Here is a 23,539-nt window from a genome sequence, read left to right on the forward strand (position 1 = left end):
ACCATTCGCGACTCCCGAGGCTCTAACTCCGTCAATCATAATAATAATAATAATAATAATAATAATAATAATAATAATAATAATAATAATAATAATAATAATAATAATAATAATAATAATAATAATAATAATAATAATAATAATAATAATAATAATGCAGGACCTCTTTTAGAGAGACGTCTTTATTTGGCATGCAATGACATAGGACATGCAATGGGCGGCACACACACACGGGAATACACACACACACATGCATTGTCTTTCTCAGGGTCGCCGATGCGATTGAGTCTCTGCGCTTAACCCATCCCATCGTCCTTCCCCCCAAGGGCAGCCGGGAGCAGACAGGGCGCCGGCGAGGTACCGCGCCCGGGGACCAATCAAAGTTCTCCTGCCTGTCTTCGTCAGGGACGCGACAGCGTCAGCGATCTGTTGTGCATGTTTTTCCATTGGGTTTCTCTTATCGGGGGGGGGGGGGGGACCCTTGCGAGCACGGGGAGAACATGCAAACTCCACACAGAAAGGCCTGGGAGATACCCCACCTGGGTACCTGGCATCACGGAAACCTGGTCCCCAAGCGGGAATCGAACCCTGGACCTTCTTGCTGTGAGGCGACAGTGTTAAACACTACACCACCGCACATTTCATTTGGCGATCTAGAAAATTATTGGACAGGGTTGTAACTAGGGATGCACGATAATTATCGGGCCGATATCAGCAATTATGACGCCATCCCGATAAACCCAATAACGTTATTGATAGCTCCGATAATATATAATACATTTTTTGGTTAAAAGAAATCCGGTGTGGGTGGATTTGGATGAAGGGCGCTTGTTTTTATTAAAGCCTCCTCCCGTTTTGCCAGTACTGTGGTACGACTGACAGCGTGTGGTTTAGGAACAGGGAGTTTTTCACAAATCCAGCGCTCCCTTTCTTGGCTGTGACGTAGTCACGTTACATTCGGAGGCAGACAGTCGATCTGCCAATTACGTCCCACCGCTTGCACCCACCTCTTCTTCTTACCACCAATCAGAAGCTCTCGTTCGTTTATTTACCTCCGGATTGTCGGCCATTATTCTACTCGGAGCTCAGGCTAATAACGTTAGCTCCCCGCCAGCCACATTGACAAGTACCAGCGCTTATACATTACTGGCAAATGTCTTGTTGCACTTGTGGCAACGAGCGTTGTCAGCATCGACTTTAGTAAAATAGACCCAGACTTTTGAACGTTTCGTTCTGTCCGCCATGATGAGAGCAGAGCTGTCTGTACTCGGCAGCACCTGTGTGTGTGTGTGTGTGTGAGTGAGTGTGTGTGTGAGCACAGCCCGCTCCTCGCGCAGGCAGAGACACCGAGGCAGGAGAGATATAGAAAACGGCCAACAAGATTAGTTTGCGACGTTTAAATTCCTCAAAAAAAAACTCCATAATTTCTCGAGTACCGATAGCAGTACCGATGATGTCGGAGCTTATAAATACCAAAAAAAAATAAAAAAATTTGATCAAAAATATATATATTTAAACATTAAAAAAAAATTATAATACAATAAATATCGGTTATCGATATCGGTTATCGGCTTGAGGAGCATAAAGTTATCGGTATCGGTGTTAAAAAATCAATATCGTGCATCCCTAGTTGTAACCAATGAGTGTGGCTTTCCAATGATACCCCACATGGGGATGAGCAAATCAGGGATCTAGGTGAAAAGTCACAAGCGAAAACGGGAAGTAAAAAATTTGCAGAATGCATGGAGTCTATGAGAAAATGGAAACCTGCAGAGCTTTTATTATTATTTTATTATTATTATTATTCCTAATCACACATTTCTGAACGCATTTTTATGAAATTTTGACACGTACTATACAAGACTTCAGGCTATGGACCAAGAGTCCAATTTTTTTGGAAATATATTTTTGGATATTGCAACTACTACAGAAAAAGTACACAAGTTCAAGTTCAACTCAAGTTCAGCCCTATGTTACTCTATTTCATTAGCACTAAAAGTGATCTTTCTTTATTGTATCAGACACTTCTGAATGTTATCTTTCAAAAGAGACCAGTGCTATAAGTATAAAGTATAGTATTTTGGTTAGCAAAAAAAGTATGCAGTCCTCAAAAAATCAAAAAATAAATGGCCACTTTTTGGGGCGCCTCTTAAGAGGTAAGTAAAGTGCAAGGATTGTCTTGAGCCTCTGCTAGCTGCTCTTAACGACATTAAGATTTGGATGGACCTAAATCTTAATGACGGTAAGACAGAGGTTATTGTGTTTGGGCATCTGGGCTGTTTAAAGAACTCTGCTGTTTTTTTAGGCCCCTCGATGCCAGAAAACGCTCTTTTATCAAAAGCATTGGTGTCACTTTTGATAGTGATTTAAAATTTGACAGACAAATTGGTTCTGTAGTTAAAGGCTCCTTTTTTCAGTTGAGGCGCCTGACCAAAGTCAAGCCCTACCTCTCTGCCAATGACCTGGATAGGGTTATCCATGCCTTCATATCATCGAGGCTGGATTACTGCAATGCCCTGTATGTGGGTCTAGACCAGTGGCGGCCGGCCGATAGTGGGCGCTAGAGCGCCGCCCTCCCTGGTTAAAAGAGAGAAGAAGATTTTTTTTTTTTTTTTTTTTAGAGCCCTAGAAATAAAATAAACATGTTTAAAATGAATAATATTTACTCATTTTAAGTATGTTTGTGTTTCCAATGCACAATATAACGTTAATATATCAAATATAAATAATAGTTTTTCATTCACAGGAAGTCACTAGTAACTACCTCTCAGGCCGGGGCGAGACATATCGCGCACAGCAGGGCGTGCACTGGTTTCATCGCTGTATCCTCGCAGCCAATCAAATAGGTCAACGCACGTAACGCATTTCTCGGAGACGCTCTAGCCGCATTTCTCGGAGACGCTCTCTGATTGGCCGACGCCAGTTTCTACACTGGTTAGGCTTAGTTACTCTTCGAAGTTGGTTAAGGTTAGAGTTTGTCTTAGAGCATGATGGCAAGTTCTTTCGACGGTTAAGCTTAGGCACTCTTTCAAAGTTGGTTAAGGTTAGAGTTTGTCTTAGAGCAGGGCGAAAGAACGCCAGGTAGTTTGCAGGCTGTTCGATGCTGTTGTGTTGTGGTGCCTAACCTGGCTAACAAGAAGCTATTTGGCTAGCTGGATGCAGTCTGGACAGTGGATATACATCAACAGTCTGGGACTGTGGGACAGTGGACATATACACTTTATCAAGCCCTCCTGGACCACGTTTCAACTAAACAAAGTGAGTTAATGCGGTCTCTCTCTCTCTCTCTCTCTCTCTCTCTCTCTCTCTCTCTCTCTCGCTCTCTCTCTCTCTCGCTCTCTCAACACAGCGTGTTGTTGTTGAACTATAACATTTAATTTTGCCGCAGGTGACGCATAATGGATGAATGAATGAATGGTAACTTGTTTAAAATGACGCCTCCAGCTAGGGCAGAACGCTGCTGCACGCCTCTTGACCAGCACAAAGAAGCATGAACACATTAAACCAGTGCTGGCTGGAGCGGTCGGGTCGCGTAGCGGAGATTGCGCTCGTCACCAATGCAAGAGGCTGCGGTCTCGACTCCCGGAGTCAGCATTGCCCTGCGGCTTGAGCCGGTCGTCATACTAACTCGTTTTGGCTGAGTTGGGGGGAGGGAAGTCGTGGGTGGTAATCTGGTGTTGTGGACAGGTCAGGTCTGGGCGCCTGCTCAGCGAAAGGCAGGAAATGGTGAAGGCAGCGTGACCTCCCACGCGTTACTCTTCACCAATGAGAGTCCTCGCTGCCAGGTGAGAAGAGAGCCACTGGCTGTCTCCACATGTGTTGGAGGAAGCATGTGGTGGACTTCAGGGTTCCCTTGTACTGACCAGTAGGAGGAACATGCGCACAACAACCAGGTAGGGGAGGGGGGAATTGGCATAACGACTAAATTGGGATGGGGAGAAAAATAGAAAAATCAGGCGGAGAAAAAGAGGATACAAAAAAAAACAGTGCTGGCTTCCCTGCATTGGCTCCCTGTTTGCTTCAGGATTGTTTGCACCCCAGCTAGAGCACTGAGGTCATCTAATAAATAACTTTTAGATGTCCCAAGGTCTTGGTTAAAAACAAAAGGCGACCCAGCTTTTGCGGTGGCTGCCCCTAAGTTGTGGAACAGTCTTCCACTGCAAATTGGGTCTGCCCAGACCCTAGAGATTTTTAAAGCACAGCTGAAGACTCACCTTTTTTCATTGGCTTTTTGAGGCTTGTTAAGCCATACATCCCCGGTCGTGTCGTGATTGTTTAATGTATTGTAGCTTTTGATTTTGTGTATACTGTGTTTTGTATTTTTTGTATTTCTCTGTTTTTATATTGGAAAGCACTTTGGTGCAACTTCGGTTGGTTTTAAATGTGCTATATAAATAAAGTTGACCTCTCTCTCTCTCTCTCTCTCTCTCTCTCTCTCTCTCTCTCTCTCTCTCTCTCTCTCTCTCTCTTTCTCTCTCCCCCTCATCTCTCTCTCCCCCTCATCTCAGAGACCAGAACGTCTCATTTAATAAGAGGCTTGTTTGAGATTCAAATAGCTCCTGTACGTTAAATCAAACGTAACGTTGTCCGCGGAGTAGGTCATGTAATGTTGACAGTTTCCGTTTGATGAATGGCAGTTGAAACGTTCTACAACATTCTAAAGCCAGCGCAGTGGTATATTCATGATTGATTGATTGATTGATTAATTGAAAAGTTTATTAACAGATTGCAGAATGGGTACAGTACAGTACAGCTCAATACATACAATTGTTAAGGGGATGCAGACCAGAGAAAGACTTTCGTCTTGTTTACATCAGGGTCCCCCATTTTCAATTCATCATGACATATATGACATACATGACATACAGATAGACAGTACTGCTACATCTATACATTTATGACATATCAGATTTGCAAATACAGTACTGTTTGTGATACAAAAGTGTCCAGAAAAAGAGTGTATATACATTTGACGTAGAAACTGTACATTGGAGGAGGTTGGGTGGGTGGGGTGGGGGTGGGTGGGTGGGGGGGGACTGTACATTGGAGGTGGGGGGGGGGGGGGGGGGGGGGTTGGGTAGGGGACGACGACACTGTACACTATACATTGGAATACTGACAAAGCCATACTTGGTCATTTACTGTGCAACTGGGTTAGGACATTTGTAGGGGCCAGTTTCGAATTGCAGTCTCCCGTAGGTGTTTTTTGAGAGTGTTTTTGAAAGTGGGTAGTGATTCACATTCCTTTACAGCTTTGGGTAGGGCGTTCCACATTGATGTGGCATAATTGCGAAACGTGTTTAGTCCCTTGTTTGAGCCGGATCTGGGTTTAACATGATTTGTGGAGCTCCCTCTGGTGTTGTGATTGTGGTATTCACTGACCTTTGGGAAGTATTTTGACATGTACATGGGTACCTTGGTCGCGTAGTGTATCTTGTAGACCAGGCCCATTGCAAGTTGCTGTACTCTGTCGTCTACTCTAAGCCATCCTAGGTTGTCAAAGTGGGCAGGGGTGAGGTGGGTTCTAGGAGTCAGGTCAAGCAGTAGTCTGACTAGCTTGTTTTGAGATGTTTGTAATTTGTTTTTTAGGGCCTTTGAGGTGCTTTGGTACCATGAGGTGCAAGCATAGTCGTAGTACCCTTGAATGAGTGCTCCTGCTAGAGTCTTCAGGGTATTCTTGTTTACCAGAGAGGAGATCCGGTACAAGAATCGAGTTCGTTGGTTGACTTTTTTTATTACATTGGATGCCATTTTGTCACAGGAAAGATTAGCCTCTAGGATGGAACCCAGGTAGGTAATTTCATCTTTCCTTGTGACAATATTGTCACCCACTGTAACCGAGAAGCCGTCGGTCTTGCTGAGTTTGTTATTTGAACCGAAGAGAATGGACTCTGTTTTGCCCATGTGTAATGATAGTTTGTTGTCGGCGAGCCATATGCAGATTTTGCCTAGTTCTGAGCTGAGGGCTTTTTCAGAGACCAGCAGGGCTGAGTCGTCCGCAAACAGGAACAAGTTGCAGTCACAAGCTGACGACATGTTGATTTAACCGTGAGTGTATCATGAACATACTCACGGGTTAGAATGCTCTCGACCAATCACAATGTGTGGTCGGACCTACCTGTTAAATATAAATTTACTTTATTTATTCATCTATCCATAGACCCCTTTTTTATTTTGCACATAATCTCACCCACATCCAAAAAACTTTGCACACATTAATTTAGTTTGACAGTAATTGAGAGTAAATTAGTTTGAATGTGATCACCAGTGATCGGGGACATTGAATATTTGTGTTGTGTTAAAGCAGGGGTAGGCAATTAAGTTTGGCCGAGGGCCAAATTTTTTCCAAGCCATTGTATGGGGGGCCGGTAACAAAAACAATGGCTAATTTAATATATTGATAGTGAAAACATTTTAACTCTGTGACAGACCACCTTATAACTAAGACATACATTTGTGGCAGAGGCAGATAATGGACAAAATAAACGAGCTGCATAGGTGGCCTAATAAACTGTAAACGACATACACATTTGCACTGAACATTATACCTTTGTCTGTTTGCCATTTTATTATAAAACCCAAGCGCCAATCAGGGCTGGTGGTCTATCGCCCTGCTCTAAAGACAAACTCTAACCTTAACCAACTTCGAAAGAGAGCGACTTCGAAAGAGTCGCCAAGCTTAACCAGTTGGAAACAAGGCGGACAGTAATAAAATTTGCAATCAATCAATAAATCAATTCAATAATCCACGCTCACTTAAAACAAGAGCACCTCCCAGCTGCTTCTATAGAAAGTAGGTAAAAAAAATTATAAAAAATGTATCAATCAATCAATCAATCAATTCGCACGATTTTTATTTTGTTCCACAATGACTCATGACCCACTAATTACATAATCCAACATTGTGTAAGAAACTAACACATTCGCCGTGACAGAATCGTTTTTGATTGAGTCTTTATGACCCTATCAACATATCCATTCGTAACGTTTACTGTCCGCCATCTTGCTTGCATTTCTAAAAACTCGCACGGTGGAGTGATAGTAATTCGGTTGTGGGCGGGTCCTGGGACCAAGAGCGTGGGGTTATGACAAATAACCACGTGTAACTTGACTGTTTCAGCCAATCAGAATCGAGAAATTTGTATGCCATTGTATAATAATTACTAAACAAATGTATTATCTTTTTTTTTTATCCACTTTTTCTCCCATTTTCTATATTTTCTCCCATCCCAATTTCGTATCATCCAATTCAACCCTCCCCTGTCACGAACGCTGTTTCTTGCCTCCCACAAGCCGGCTGCAATGTGGACTAAGTCATACATAGCACAAGTCCCCTCCGGTACTTGAGGTAACAGCAGTCGAATCTTTTCACCTGCGCAGCTCGATCTCTCAGTGGCGAGGAGTAACGCGTGGGAGGCTCACGCTGCCCCCGACACTTCCTGATTCTACTGCGCAGGCGCACCAACCGACCTGTAGGAGTCGCTGTCCACAACGCCCGATCCCCACCCATCAGTTTCCCACCCCCTAATACGGCCAATGTGTATTAGTACGGACGACCAGCTAAACTGAAAGCAAATGTGGAGCGCTGGGCTCGAACAGGCAAGCCCAGCGTCTCCAGATTTCGTGGCGAGCGCCTTGCCCACTACGCCACGTAGCCGCCTAAACAAATGTATTCTCAATGACCATCAAACTAAATGAATGTGTGCAAAACTGTTTTAGATGTGTGTGAGATTATGTGCAAAATAAATCAGCATGGTTTTTTGGTGAAGTGCTCCTTTAACACATTCCCCGCCAATCACGTTGTATGACGTGTTTCAAGTTCATGCGAATTCTGCCAATCCACGGCGTACAACGTTATTGTGATCATATTTCATATTTTCGCCATGGTATTCATATTTCCCTCACGGAGCCTTGTCTGATGCAGTGGGACTCGGCACAACTCTGCAACGCTTCAATACTGCCCCCTGGTGGATGATCGGCGAGTTGCCAAACCGGAAATGGCCGGTTGGATATCGGTGCGTCTCCTAAATCCGTCCGGCCACTCGCATATCGTCGCGGGACTCTAGCCACACACCGTGGATATGGATCGCTGCCATAACTCAATAATCGACATGATTTGGGCGTGTATTAGTATTATACAAACCGGAAATGGATCTACTCGATCCCCATCAAATAACTGGGATATCTTTGCTCCAGTCTCATCGCCCAACGGTAAGAGGAGGCTGACGTCATTTTCAGCGTGAGTGTTTATTATTATCCATACAAACTGCTCTGATCTATATATCACCCATAGTACATAAAGCATTTAACGACGATCACGGAATTATAAACGACCCCCCCCCCCCCCGTTTCACCCGTGCATGATCAGTCATAACGTTTAGGACCATGTACAGTTGAAATTTTTTATATAGCGTGGATCGGTAACAAACGGCATTTGATAATCTATATATGCATTTATGCCTATATCTCACGTTCTAGGAATTACTGCAGAAAACGATAAAAACATATTTATATTCTAGACGGTATTTTCATATGAATGTGTGAATGAAAAAGTAAAACGTTCCTACATCCTGAATGATAGATAATCGATGTTGAATGGGCCATAGTAATGTCAATTTAAAAAGTTATAGCGCTGCAAAGAAGGTGAACATCTCCATAGACTTACAGTGCTGGCAGAGAATGGTATAAGATGATCAAACTCCGTGGCAGTTAATGTGTTAACAGTTAGACCGTCACCACAGCAACTTACCCGTCTTTCCATCGTTGTGGATGGCAGTCGTCTCTGAGGTCAGTCTCTCCCATCCCTCTAGCTGTAGGTCCTGGTACTGCAGCCGGACCTGTGTGAACGTCTCATCGATGTCCACGGGAGACTGTCTGGCGCTGTTACAGGAAGGGTACCTCTTCCCCCAGTTCGCCTGGCTCAGAGTACCTGCATGTAGAGGACACGATACAGATTGGGTGAGGCTGCCTTCAAGGAAAACCCACCCTATAAACAGAATTTACATTGTGCTGTTCCAATGATCCCGGACAGTTAAAGCTGCAGTAGGCAACTTCGGAAGAAATTAGCAAGAGTGAGTTTGCCTGCCCAGCAGAAATAGAGCAAAGCTCTGCATCACTTTTCAAGCCCATGCATGCGCAACAAAGGTTATATTATCATACTGGCAATCGCGTCTCGCTCTTCGCCATTATGAGATAACTCTCATAATCTCCTAGCACCTAATGTGCTCACGAAACAAACAAATGCACTCACATGCACGTGACCAGGCCACGCCCCCGCGTCCCACTATATGACGCCGGACATGGTCACACTCCAGCTTCCTCTTTTTGTTTCCAACACGGAAGTAGCAGTGCACTCCGTGAACTAGCTGTTATGAAACGCAGGGAGAATTTACACAATGTTGGGTATTCGCCAGAAGTTCACCAGCCCCTGGAATCTTCTCGGCACATCCTAAACAGCGCAACAGGCCTGTCCTGGGTTTTCCTCGTCTCGTGACAGCGGACTGAGGGACGTCGCGCGACGGTTAGCAGTCGAGCTAAGTCGTGCACAGGTAAGGCCTGCGTTATCAGGCATTGATACTAGCATGAGTAATACTGCTTGTTGTCCCGTGAGACAGCTGAGTGATGTATTGGCGCGAGGGGCAGGATATTTGGGAAAACATGGTCGTCATGACTCTGTTTTGGGTGTTTTCCCAACTATCCTAGAGCGCGCGGCTAATGCCAATGCTACAATGCTGGGACACCGTTCCTTTGTTCCCCGCCGAGGGCTGTCTTTACTAAAAGGTCTTCCCTCCTCTTAACCATTCATGCTGACGGTCAATCGGTGTCTAATGTTGGGGGTTTAACAGGGCAGGTGTGCTTTTTGTGAATCTATGAGTTGAAAATGGGGGTCCTTGGTGTGGACAGGACTGGTGTTTTTTCTCTGGTCTGCATCCCCTTAACAATTGTGTGTATGGGCTAGCCCATTCTGCAATATGTTAATAGAGTTTTCGGTCATTTATACATTTACCCCTTCATGGGTGCACACCACAGTGGAGGTTGCTGCATGCCTGCTAGTGAGGCAATGCTTCACTAGTTGTAGACTTTGGTCTGCAGCCACCACTGCTGTTCCGTGCTTAGTGAAGCAGGTGGCATCAGTCCTTTGCCTGGCGAGTCGGCCCGGCAGGTGGCTGGTGGGCTGTTAAAGCCTATACCGCCGCGGTATAGAATTAGCAGCGACTGGCAACATTGTTCAAATTGCTGTTTTTTCTGTCAAAAATGGTGTCGGTGGTGGGCCCTTAGGGCCAGCCAACGTCAAAACATCGTGCAAGGTTTTGAGGTTACTCAGCTTTTGACCTAGCCGCAAGCTATAACCGCAGGGAGTGCTAGGATGCTGTCAACGCTTGTTCACAGACATCTTTGGTTGGAACAGTCTCCCCTTGAGGAGGAGAGAAGTCTTTCCCTCCTCAGGGTTCCCCTCTCCGCAGAGGGACTTTTGGTCTTTCCGCAGGAGCGCGGGCGGTATTTGACCTAGGCCCCACACCGCCTCACACCGCGCAGCCAGAGGTGAGGGCGCGGCCTCGCCAGCAGCTGTGGCGAGGCCCCCGACCAGCGGCCATGTTTCCCCCGCCTGAGGTACCCTGGGCACAAAGACAACAGGTGATCACAAGGCCGACAGCCTTGGCGGCCGAGGGATCGGCTACATTAGATGAGCATGCCCTAAAAAACCGTCGCTGTCTAGCTGTGTCTAGCACGCTCTCCGGTCACTCCCCCCCCAACACCAGCGGGATACGGGCTCTGATTTGTCCCCTTTGGCTGCGGGCCGCATGCCTTCAGCGAAGCGCAAGCGGCCCCACGTTTCGCTTCTCATGGGGACAGGGGCTGACACCCAGTTGCTGGCTAGGCCTGGGTCATGCTGTGCTGTCAAGCGGCTCCCACGCCACACGTTCTGCGTCTGTGTTTGGTGAGCCTGGTGTTGTGTCTGTCAACGACGAAGGTTGTCAGCGGGGGAACTCGAGGCCCAGGAGGTCGCAGCGTGAGTTCCCCCAGCCCAGCCCTTGCCAGGCTGGGTATCACGTTAGTGCCTCCCACGGCCGGAAGACCGGCTGTGGTCAGTCAGGCACACGTGGTTTGGGTGGTAGTAATATCACTGCAGGGCTATGGTGTGTAGGAACCCACCATATCGGGCAGTGTGGGGACCACACGCCTTGCATGTCCAGCTGCAGAGCAGGCTTTCCTCAGCAGTACATGCCGGGGAGATGTTCAGTGGGGGAGCTTATGTCACCCAGTGTGATGTCAGCTTCCCCCGTATCAAACCGGCCCTTTCTGTCGGGGTCCCCCCTTGGGTGCGATTGCCTCGTTGGTAGTGTCAGGGTGCGATATCCCGGCTCCGCGAGACGCCCTGCTCGCGCGGTTGGCGAGTCCAGGGTTGGCAACGCACAGCGGGTGGGACCGGGCCTCCTATCTACGGTTCCTGGCGGAGTAGTCCCCTCCTCTACTCCCTGTACACACACGACTGTGTGGCTCAGCGGAGTAGCAATACAATCGTCAAATTTGCTGACGACACAGTGGTGGTGGGCCTGATCTCTGCCAACGACGAGAGGGCCTACCTGGAAGAGGTCAAGGTCCTGGCGGGATGGTGCCAGGAAAACAGCCTCTCCCTGAACGTCAGCAAAACAAAGGAGATGATTGTGGACTTCAGGAGGTCGGGGGTCAAGGACTACAGCCCCCTCAGCATCGACGGGGCACCGGTTGAGAGAGTCAACAGCTTCAAGTACCTCGGAGCCCACATATCCGAGGACTTGAAATGGACCATACACATTAACAGTGTGGTGAAGAAGGCACGACAACGCCTCTACTTCCTCAGGCGCCTAAGGAAGTTCCAAGTCAGCCAGAAGATCCTTAAGAACTTCTACTCATGTACAATAGAGAGCATCTTGACCGGCAACATCACCTCCTGGTTTGGGAATAGCACTGCAAAAGACCAAAGCAGACTACAAAGAGTGACACGTTCAGCCGAACGCACAATTGGAGGGGGGCTCCCCACCCTCCAGAACATTTACTACAAGCGTTGCAAGGGGAAGGCTAAGAGAATTATTAAGGACTCGAGCCACCCGAACAACTGCCTCTTTGAACTGCTGCCGTCAGGCAAGCGACACAGGAGTCTCAAGGCGAGCACAGAAAGACTCAGAAGTAGCTTCTATCCCCAGGCCATCAGGCTGCTAAACGAACAATGAATGAACACTACACAACAACAACCACCAAACACACATAGCACACACATCCACACGCACACACTCACTTTAAACAAACACACTGTAGCACCCACTACACACACTTTATAGCACACACCCACTTTAAACAAACACACTGTAGCACCCACTCCCCACACTTTATATTTATGGATGAAGGATTGCACTACAACTCGTACACCTTACTGTAAATTGTACCTAAAATTGTACCTCATCCCATTTCTGCTTTGCACTAGATAGTACTGTACATTAGTACACTGCATAGTTGTGTATTGTATATTATATGGTAACTCAGAACATTGTACATATGTCTATACCGAACAACTGTGACCTCATTTTCTTCTTCTAAATTCATGCTATATTATGTTATTATGTTATTTGATACTATCTTGTCTAGCACAGTCTCTGGAGCGTAACAGTAAGAAGCATTTTGTATGAAAGTATTCTGTACTTCTGTATGACAACTATTAAAGAACTTGAAGCGCCAAGTAGTGGCCAGTGCGCTTTGGGATTATCATCACATATGGCTACAACAGTGCCATATGTCGAGGTGGATGGAGAGAACGCTGAGGCGGGGACTTGTGTTGCAGTTTGCACAACCCCACCCTCCATTTTCAGGTTTGGTACAGACCCTGTTGTCAGGGTCAGCAGCGGTGACAGCTCTGGCCGACGAGATCCAATCTATGTTGGCGAGGCAGGCCGTCATCGTGGTCCCATGAGAGGACACAGTGAGCAGCGTTTCCTCCCGGTATTCTCTGGTGCCCGAGAAATCGATCTTCCATCCTAGGGCATATCTACGCTTCCTTTGCAGGGCTTAGCGTACGGGTACCAGAGGCTGCCGTTCGGCTACTCTCTGGCTCCCCGCATCTTCACCAAGTGCGTGGAGGCCGCGCTGGGGCCTCTGCGTCGTTGGGGGTTACGAATTTTATTCTACCCTGGACGACGTTCTGGTCCTCGGCTGGTCAGGGAAGGTCGCCAGGTCTCATACCAGGCAAGTGCAATTTCAATAAACAGTTGAGGTTTATTGATCCAAAGTACAGTTCCGATCACGTGGGTGCACAGGTGTAGGGCTGACCTTCGAAGCTTTTTTTGGCAATCGAAGCTTCGGGGCCGAGCTTCGATTTTAATTCGAAGCTTCGAAGAAAAGAAAAAAATGAATATTATTTTTTTATTTTATTTTTTTTTATCTTATGTTGTGGGACTTGTACAGCACTTTCGTAAACTTTGTTGTTTTTAAATGTGCTCTATAAATAAAGTGGGTTGGATTAATTAATTAAGTAGCCCCTTTCATGACTGTGACGCATCCAACAAGGTTTCACTCGGCTGTGTGATTTAATTCAAGGTGGATCGCTGTTTGAACAACTTCAGATTTCATGGGAACTACCAATCCCCCAAATCAAGAATGTTTAAGATGAATGAAGTAAGATTTTGATTATTTGAAATATGGCCTGTGTAGACTAAACTATGCACAGAATTATGTCAGTCTACAAGGTCCGGATTCTACATGGTCCGGCAATGTAGACCTTGTAGACTCCACTACAGACCAATTATCAGTGAATGTTCATGCATTTTTAAGAAGGGCAACTTCCACAAAAAAACAAAGAACTCACCAAAACATCTCAGTAGCACCTTATCTAAATGTTATATTTCATATATGGAGATTCATATTTATTTATGTATTGCATGCATTTCTACATTTTATTTCCTATTTTGTTTATTCATCCCAGTATCTTTCTTTCTTATGTGTGGAATTCTACAAGGCGCGCGCGCACACACACACACACACACACACACACACACACACACACACACACACACACACACACACACACACACACACACACTTACATTTAGTCATTTAGCTGACGCTTTTATCCAAAGCGACTTACAAGTTCTGTACGACAAGACAGCAAGAAGGGTACAACTCTATCAGCTGAGTAACAATGTTCATCAAAGTGTTGCGTGTTACAGTGTAGGTTAGTTTATTAGGACAAGTGCATGACAGTAAGGTTAGTCACGGTTAGATTTATTTTATTTTTTTTATCATTTCAGATAATGGTTGAAGAAGTGAGTCTTTAGTCGACGGCGAAAGATTGGACGGGATTCGGCTGTCCTAACTGGGATGGGTAGTTCACACACAAACACACACACACACACACACACACACACACACACACACAAAAATCGAAGTAAAAAAAAAAATCTTTGAAAAAAAAATTAATATACTTTTTTTTTTTACTTCGATTTTTTTTTTAATGTTCGAAGCTTGTGCCATCGAACGAAGCTTCGAAGCTTCGAAGTATTTAAGACAGCCCTACACAGGTGTATTCTATCAGTCCCCAATCAACTCCTCATTCTCTCCTCTGCCCGTTGTCATAATCTGAATTTTTTGAACATTTATCCTCTGGCACCATCGTGTGCTCATCGGCGGTACTACGCCGTTCTGGACTATTTGTTATTGTCATCATTCATTTTCATTCTATCACATGTCATAGCCTCTGCCTGGCTCACAACCTTGTCTCATGTAATCTGTAATGTCCCTGCCTAGGCCTCCGTGGTTAGCACTGCCCCTGCCGCTAGTGTAGCCTCGGTAGCTACCGCCTCAGTCCAGTCCACTAGAGCCCTGCCTGCTAGCGTAGCACGCACAGCTAGCAAGTCTCAGAAGGCTAGCAAACCTAAGAAGACTAGCATGGTCTCAGCTGCTAGAGTAGCCACGTCAGATAGTACAGCCCAGGCTACTCGCACAGCCCCCACTGCTAGCTTAGCCCCTGCTAGCTTACTCCAGATTGCCTATGTAGCCTCTGTAGCTAGCACCTCTGTCTCGTCTGCTAGAGCCCCTGCTGCTAGCACCTCAGTCTCGTCCGCTAGAGCCCCTGCTGCTAGCCTTTTGGTTACGTCCGCTAGAGCCCCTGCTGCTAGCCTTTTGGTCACGTCCGCTAGAGCCCCTGCTGCTAGCACTTCAGTCTCGTCCGCTAGAGCCCCTGCTGCTAGCCTTTTGGTCACGTCCGCTAGAGCCCCTGCTGCTAGCACTTCAGTCTCGTCCGCTAGAGCCCCTGCTGCTAGCCTTTTGGTCACGTCCGCTAGAGCCCCTGCTGCTAGCACCTCAGTTTTGTCCGCTAGAGTCCCTGCTGCTAGACTCTTAGTCCTGTCCGCTAGAGCTCCTGCTGCTAGCGTTTCAGTCCCGTCTGCTAGGGTTCCTACGCCTAGTCCCTCAGTTCCGCACGCTAGAGTTCCTACTGCTAACCCCGCCGGCTAGTGTAGCACCTACAGCTAGCACCCAAGCCCTCTCGGCTAGTGCACCCTCTGCAGCTTGTACAGGCCCTGCAGCTAGCACTGCCAGGGCAGCTAACCCAGCCGCTACTGCCAGCCTAGCCCCCGCTAGTGTAGCCCTGGTCCTGCAGCTAGCACTACCCAGGTAGCTAACCCAGTCTCTACTGCCAGTTTAAGCCCTGCTAGAGTAGCTCTAGCTGCCCCTGTTCCTCCTCCGGCTCCCGGGGAGACCCCGACGTCTAGTCCAGGTCGTGCTCCTGCTCCTGTCTCCGGGGAGTCGCCTGCCTCCGGCTTCTCGCCTGGTCCCGTCTCAACATCCGGCCCGGCCTCCGTGCCCGGGCCTTCCTCGTCGTCTGATCCCGGCTCCTCATCTGGTCCCGGCTCCTCGTCTGGTCCCGACTCCTCGTCTGGTCCCGGCTCCTTGTCTGGTCCCGGCTCTCTGTCTGGTCCCGGCTCCCCATCTGGTCCCGGCTCCTCGTCTGGTCCCGACTCCTCCGTCCGGGGTCCTACTCCGGGGTTGTCGCCTTCGCCCCTCTTCTCCGGGCCCCCTGGTTCGGTCCCGAGGTCTGCACCTGGAGTGGCCCCCGTCCGGGGTCCTGCTCTGGGGTTGTCGCCCTCACCCCTTTGTTCCGGGCCCCCTCACCGGGCCTCTGTCCCCGTGTCCGGCCTCCTCCGTTGGGCCTCTGTCCCCATCGCCAGCCCCCCTCACCGGGCCTCTGTCCCCGTCTCCAGCCCCCCTCTCCGGGCCCCTGTTCCCGTCTCCAGCCCCCCTCACCGGGCCTCTGTCCCCGTCTCCAGCCCCCCTCACCGGGCCTCTGTCCCCGTCTCCGGCCCCCCTCTCCGGGCCTCTGTCCCAGTCTCCAGCCCCCCTCTACGGGCCTCTGTCCCTGTCTCCAGCCCCCCTCTCCGGGTCTCTGTCCCCGTCTCTCCTCTCCGGGCCTCTGTCCCCCTCTCCAGTGCCCCTGGTCCCGTGCCCCGTGCACCCTTCTCCGGGCTCCCCTCTGGTCCTGTCCCCCCCCCCCCCCCCCCCCGGCTCCAGTTTTCCGTGTCCTCGTCCCCAGTTTTTTCCGGGGTCTCGGCCCTTTCGCCCCGCCTGTTCCTGGTCGATCTTGTGGGTCGTCTGGGAGCCGCACCTTCGGGGGTGGGGTACTGTCATAATCTGAACTTTTTGAACATTTATTCTCTCGCACCATCGTGTGCTCATCGGCGGTACTACGCCGTTCTGGACTATTTGTTATTCATTTTCATTCTATCACATGTCATAGCCTCTGCCTGGCTCACAACCTTGTCTCATGTAATCTGTAATGTCCCTGCCTATTAGTCTAGTGGCAATAGTATCTCCCTTCCTCCACGTAACCATGTGACGAGGGATGATTAATAATAATAATAATAATAATAATAATAATAATAATAATAATAATAATAATAATAATTCCCAGCCTCTGATTGGCAGGTGGTTTTGCATATGGTGTGTACTTTTTTGACAAGGAACACAATGGTGTTTTCGAGGTTTCCAATGTGACCCTGGGAACACCACTTGGCAAAAACATCTGATTGGTTGTTATTTCTAGGATCTGTGACCAGTTTAGGGATATAATGAATAATATGTGGTTGTTGTTTCTAGGATCTGTGACCAGTTTAGGGATATAATGAATAATATGTGGTTGTTGTTTCTAGGATTTGTGACCAGTTTAGGGATATAATGAATAATATTTGATTGTTGTTTCTAGGATCTGGGAACAGTTTGGGGATATCCTGAATAATATTTGGTTGTTGTTTCTAGGATCTGGGAACAGTTTGGGGATATCCTGAATAATATTTGGTTGTTGTTTCTAGGATCTGGGAACAGTTTATGGATATCATGTGGGATCATATCGGTTGCCTTCGGTAGTGTGATAGTAAAGGGTTAACCTTCTGTAGTGTAGCAGTGAAAGGGTGAACCTTATGTGTATTGTCGCAGTGAAAGGGTTAACCGTTTGGTAGTGCGGCAGTGAAGGGGTTAAAGGTGAATTAGTTTCAATGTTTATAATCGCTTAACGTCACGGTGACCAATCGCAGCCACTCTTATTGTCTGGGACCAAATACGGCCACGCCCCATTCCCAGTAAAAAGGAATCTGGGAATCTCTAGAATGGGTTTCGGGCGATGCGGTATACGGAAGTGGCTCTCAAGGTGACGATTAGACAACACTTTCTGTTGTCAGTAGATGGCAGCATTGGTTTAAAATTAAAAGGTGAAAATGTTGAAAACTACATGAGTACATTTCCCAAGATCCTTAGCACAGGTCACAGGTCACTGGGATGTGTCTATTCTTCGCCGTGATCTGAACAGCGGTAAACTATTACTGCGACCTCGGTATAGCGACCGCGAATGGTAAACTAATTATCTTAACAAAAGTGAGCTGGTAGCGTTACATATGTTGTCTAAAGGGGGACATATGGTACAATTTAAGATTTTAATGATAATCGGCATATAAAGGACAACATAAAGCATTGTTAATTTGTAAGAAACCTCAATGAAAACGGTAATATTCGCTATTGTTATGAAAATGTGCTAGAATCCTATACAAATGTGGACGCATTTGGTCTACGTTCCGTTACTGCACAAAGTTGTAACGCCTATTCTCACTGCCGGGAAATAACCAGTTGCACCGCTATCTGCGGTCATTATCGTAGAAATCATTACCATTTTCTTATCACAGTCGACATTATTTATATATCAATTTATTTTATTATCGCCATCAACAACATCAACACCACTACAATGATCATCATCACCATCATCTCTCTCTCTCTCTCTCTCTCTCTCTCTCTCTCTCTCTCTCTCTCTCACATGGAGGCCTCTAAAGACGCAGAACCTCATCACTCATATTACTGTAACCCTTCCATGTTGAACCCAGAGGCCGTCCCACTGGGCTGTGAATAAGTCAACAACAACAACAACAACAACAACAACAACAACAACAACAACAACAACAACAACGACAACAACAACAACAACAACAACAACAACAACAGCAACAACAACAACAGTGTATGAGGCTGGCATACAGCGTTTAACTCTTCATCAAGTCCTGTAAACAAGCAGCTTAGCCTCTGCCGTGTGTCACTGCCACGGAGGACAGATGGCTAAACAGCATGTCAGTCCAACACGACATTATCCTTACCCTCTTTATGTGTGTGCGTGTGTGTGCGTGTGTGTGCGTTTGTTTGAAATGTTTATGCATGAGTGAATATCACACATGCATTCTTTGAGTTAACATTTATTGATTTGGCACATTGTCACAGTGTGTGCGCGTGCGTGTGTGTGCATGTGTCTGTATGCTGTGTATGTGTCTGTATGCTGTGCATGTGTATGTATGCTGTGTATGTGTATGTGTGCTGTGCATGTGTATGTATGCTGTGTATGTGTGTATGTCACACAGGTTGCCAGGTACCCAGGTGAGGTATCTCCCGGGCCTTTTTGTGTGGAGTTTGCATGTTGCATGACGAGATAAACCCAATGGAAAAACATGCACAACAGATCGCTAACACTGTTGCATCCCTGACAAAGATGGACAGGAGCACTTGGATTGGTCCCCGGGGCTGCCCTTGGGGGAAGGTCAAGTGCAGAGAGGCATTTAATCTGTGACCCAATGCATGTGTGTGTTCCTGTGTGTCGCCCATCGCATGTGTGTGTGTTCATCTGCATGACAAATAAAGACTTCTTCTTCTTCTAAGCAGATACTGTGATATATTGATACTAAAAAACGTTTTCCCCATATCACCAAGCCCAACTTATTTTACTGACTACATTTAATCCCCAAATCTCCTGTAGCCCTCACCAACGGCTCTAAATCACTACCCTTAACTCTAATCTTAATTTACCTCTTGTTCCAACCCTGATTCTAACCAATCACAGTTTAGAAGTCTGGTGAGAAACACAGCAACCTAATCAAAGTATAGAAATCAATGACACATATACATGATGCATTGCTCACACATGTGTGCTTAACCCCATACAAAAACCACACACAGACGCACGCACACACACACACACACACACACACACACACACACACACACACACACACACACACACACACACACACACACACACACACACACACACACACACACACACACACACACACACACACACACACACACACACACACACACACACACACACACACACACACACACACACACACACACACACACACACACACACACACACACACACACACACACACACACACACACACACACACACACACACACACACACACACACACACACACACACACACACACACACACACACACACACACACACACACACACACACACACACACACACACACACACACACACACACACACACACACACACACACACACACACACACACACACACACACACACACACACACACAACCTGCTCAGTCAGCTGACCAGCTACAGTTACTGTAGAGTGTAGAGAGACCATCTGCCCCACTAGATCCTCATTACACCCATATTCCATAAATACACTAGATACACCAGGCACATTAGAGAAGGTGAGAGAGAGAGAGAGAGAGAGAGAGAGAGAGAGAGAGAGAGAGAGAGAGAGAGAGAGAGAGAGAGAGAGAGAGAGAGAGAGAGAGAGAGAGAGAGAGAGAAGGAGGTAGAGATCGAATGAGGGAGATGGAGAGGTAGAGAAAGAAAGAGTGACTGAGGGTTAGAGAGAGACAGGGTCTGTGTGTTTGAAAGAGTGAGAGAGAGGTGTGTGTGTGTGTGTGTGTGTGTGTGTGTGTGTGTGTGTGTGTGTGTGTGTGTGTGCGCGTGTGCCACGTAGTAGTGACAGGGTGTAATCAATGTTTTGCATCGCTATATCTGGTCCCAATGACCTCATTCAGCAGCCAATGAGAGACACACACACACACACACACACACACACAAATGTACATGCACACACACAATACATAATTATGTAATATCACATTAGGTCAGGCGATCAACCAACAAAAGTACCAATATTAACATTATGAATAATCTTACCTAATTCTGCCCTTATCAGTATGTTAGGTAAATGTATTCCCCCAGTGTAGACTGTTTCATATCAGTATGTTGGGTAAATGTATTCCCCCAGTGTAGACTGTTTCATATCAGTATGTTGGGTAAATGTATTCCTCCAGTGTAGACTGTTTCATATCAGTATGTTGGGTAAATGTATTCCTCCAGTGTAGACTGTTTCATATCAGTATGTTGGGTAAATGTATTCCTCCAGTGTAGACTGTTTCATATCAGTATGTTGGGTAAATGTATTCCTCCAGTGTATAGACTGTTTCATTCTGTGCCCTTATAATTCCAGTGAATATACAACAACCAATCACATGTTGACGGACAAACTGTACACACATTGTTCACAGAGAAGGAACATGGTGGGGAATGTGATATTTGTGTGCTGGTGTTTATCATAATTTATCATTATTTATCAAAACCGAAGTTCCATCACACGCACGCACGCACGCACGAACACACACACACACACACACACACACACACACACACACACACACACACACACACACACACACACACACACACACACACACACACACACACACACACACACACACACACACACACACACACACACACACACACACACACACACACACACACACACACACACACACACACACACACACACACTCTCCCTCTCTCCTGACAAGAGGCTACCATGGCAACAAGTAGCTGACAGGTTAAAAAGAGGAAATCAAAATCTCCCTGAAGCAAAACACTGTCCTTGAATAATATATTAGAAACACACGCACATGCACACACACACACACACACACACACACACACCCACACACACGCACACACGCGTGCACACACAATAGAGAAACTTGCTTGTGACTCTCTCTCTCTCTCTCTCTCTCTCTCTATCTCCCTCTCTCTCTACTGTATATTCAATCTAATAAGCAGAAGAAAAGACAAGAACAGTAATTGAAAGGACAGCCTCTGTCCTTGTTCTGAAGAGCTGCAGTCAGAGGCCGTCCACAGCTAATGACCTCCCTTTCAATAAAGACAATGACTCACCTCAGCTTCTCCTCTGCTCTCAGAAAGAGAGGAGGCTGAGAGAGAGCGAGAAAGAGAGAGAGACCAACAAGGTTTAATATCGATACGCAACATCAGACAGACTACACCAATGGGTCTGCTGTGGAGAGAGTTAGCAGCTTCATGTTCCTCATAGTTCATCACCGAGACCCTCGCCTGGGACGAGCACACTGGACAGGTGGTGAAGAAGGCACAGCAATGCCTCTCTCACCTCACGGGCTGAAGAAACCTGGCGTGGGGCCCCAGATCCAACTGGCCTTCTATAGGGGCTCAACCAAGAGCATCCTGATTGGTTGCATCACCGCCTGGTATGGAAACCGCTCTGCCCTCAATCGCAAAGCGCTACAGAAGTTTGTACGAACAGCCCAGAGCGTCAGTGTATGTGAGCTTCCCCCCCATCCAGGACATACAACGGATGGTCAGCCAAGCCGGTGGGATTATCAAAGACCCCAACCACCCCAAACATGGACTGTTTCCAGCTGATGCCATCTGGTGAACGGTATGGAAGTCTCACGGCCCGGACCAGCCGGCTTCGGGACAGTTTCCCCCCCACAGGCAGTAGAGGCTCCTGAACGCATAACTGAACGGCCTGCTGCCTGTCTGCCCGCTGCTCACTGCACGGAGTCACAATACTGTCACTATACTGTATTATTTAGTGATATTCATCATGTTTCTGTTGCCACTTGTGTTGCCACTTGCACACAATACACCCGCACTGTGATTATTATACTGTGATTATATATTTTATATTATAACTTAGTGTTACTTTATTGTTGTTTCTGCTGCCACTCTGCACACACTACATCTGGACTGTGATTGTTATATTGTAATTTAGAACAATTTATATGGTTGTTTCTGCAGCTGAGTTGCAGACACTGTCACTACACCCATGCTGTGTTGTTGTGTTATAGTAGAGCTACTCTATCATTATTTCTGCTGCCGCTTTGCACTACATCCACACTGTGATTATTGTATTGTAAATCACAGCTATTTTGTCCATATTTATGCTGCCATTTTTATACTATTTATATGGCTTCTATTGCTTTTGTATCCTATGTTATTGATGTCGCTGCTATGAGGCAGAGGAGCCAAGGACAACAATAATTCCAGTCCTTTATGCTGTAAAGGGCGTGGAAGCCGGTCTAACCTACAGACAGTCCTGTTGGCCAGTGTGAGAGAGGGAGCGATATATATAGAGAGAGGAGTGGTTGTCTGATTGTATGTGTTCCACCGAGACCATCATCCCCTCCAATCTCAGTGGTGTGGACCTCAACACCGCTGACCATCTCGCAATAAAATGTCTAGTTCCTGTCCCCTCTACCTCTGGCCTCCCACAGCGCTCCATGATGTACAGGACCACAAAAATATCACCACCACTGACCTCACCAACGCCCTGAGCTCCCACCTTGCTCATGACTCCCAGCTGCTCTCAACCATTGAGTTGGTGAACAAACACTTACAACACAGCCGTAGCTGCCACCCTGGACTCCCTCGCACCCCTTAAAACCTGCACCATTACTTTTACACATCTGGTACACCCCCGAGCTCTGATCCATGAAAGCCAAGGGCCGCCAGTTGGAGAGGTGGTGCATGAAAACAGGTCTCACTGTTTATGCCCAGGCCTACTCTGACCACATCATCTCCTACAGACTCGCCCTCACCCAAACCAAATCATCCTTCTTCTCTGACGTCATATCTAAAGGTCAAGGGAATTCCAAAGCCCTTTTCTCCACCATCAGCAAACTCCTCCAGCCCCCGGACAACCCCCTCCAGACCACCTCCTCTGATCTCGCAACAGATTCACAGAATTCTTCCAACACGAGATCAATGCCATCCACCAGCAGCTCCAGTCTATTCCTGTGTCTCCCACACCTCTGGGTGTCAAACATGACCTCCTGCCCCATCTCACCCGCTCCTTTTCATCCTTCGCCCCGGTGGACACTGACTCCATTATGAAGT

At 47.0% G+C, this 23,539-nt stretch overlaps 1 protein-coding gene across 1 annotated transcript in view; it reads right to left on the bottom strand.

Annotated features, from left to right (window-relative positions):
* ptprz1b (protein tyrosine phosphatase receptor type Z1b) overlaps window positions 1–22,994 on the bottom strand; it is a gene marked incomplete at both ends in the record, with an annotated part of 89,091 nt that extends 66,097 nt beyond the window's left edge. The window contains 2 exon segments of the mRNA XM_084330992.1: window positions 8,750–8,929; window positions 22,967–22,994. Of these exon segments, the coding sequence (XP_084187118.1) occupies window positions 8,750–8,929; window positions 22,967–22,994 (208 nt within the window).
* Window positions 22,995–23,539: the final 545 nt, after the last annotated feature.

The sequence above is a fragment of the Notolepis coatsorum genome, assembly GCF_963971535.1.
Source record: "Notolepis coatsorum genome assembly, chromosome: 15".
Taxonomy (NCBI): domain Eukaryota; kingdom Metazoa; phylum Chordata; class Actinopteri; order Aulopiformes; family Paralepididae; genus Notolepis; species Notolepis coatsorum.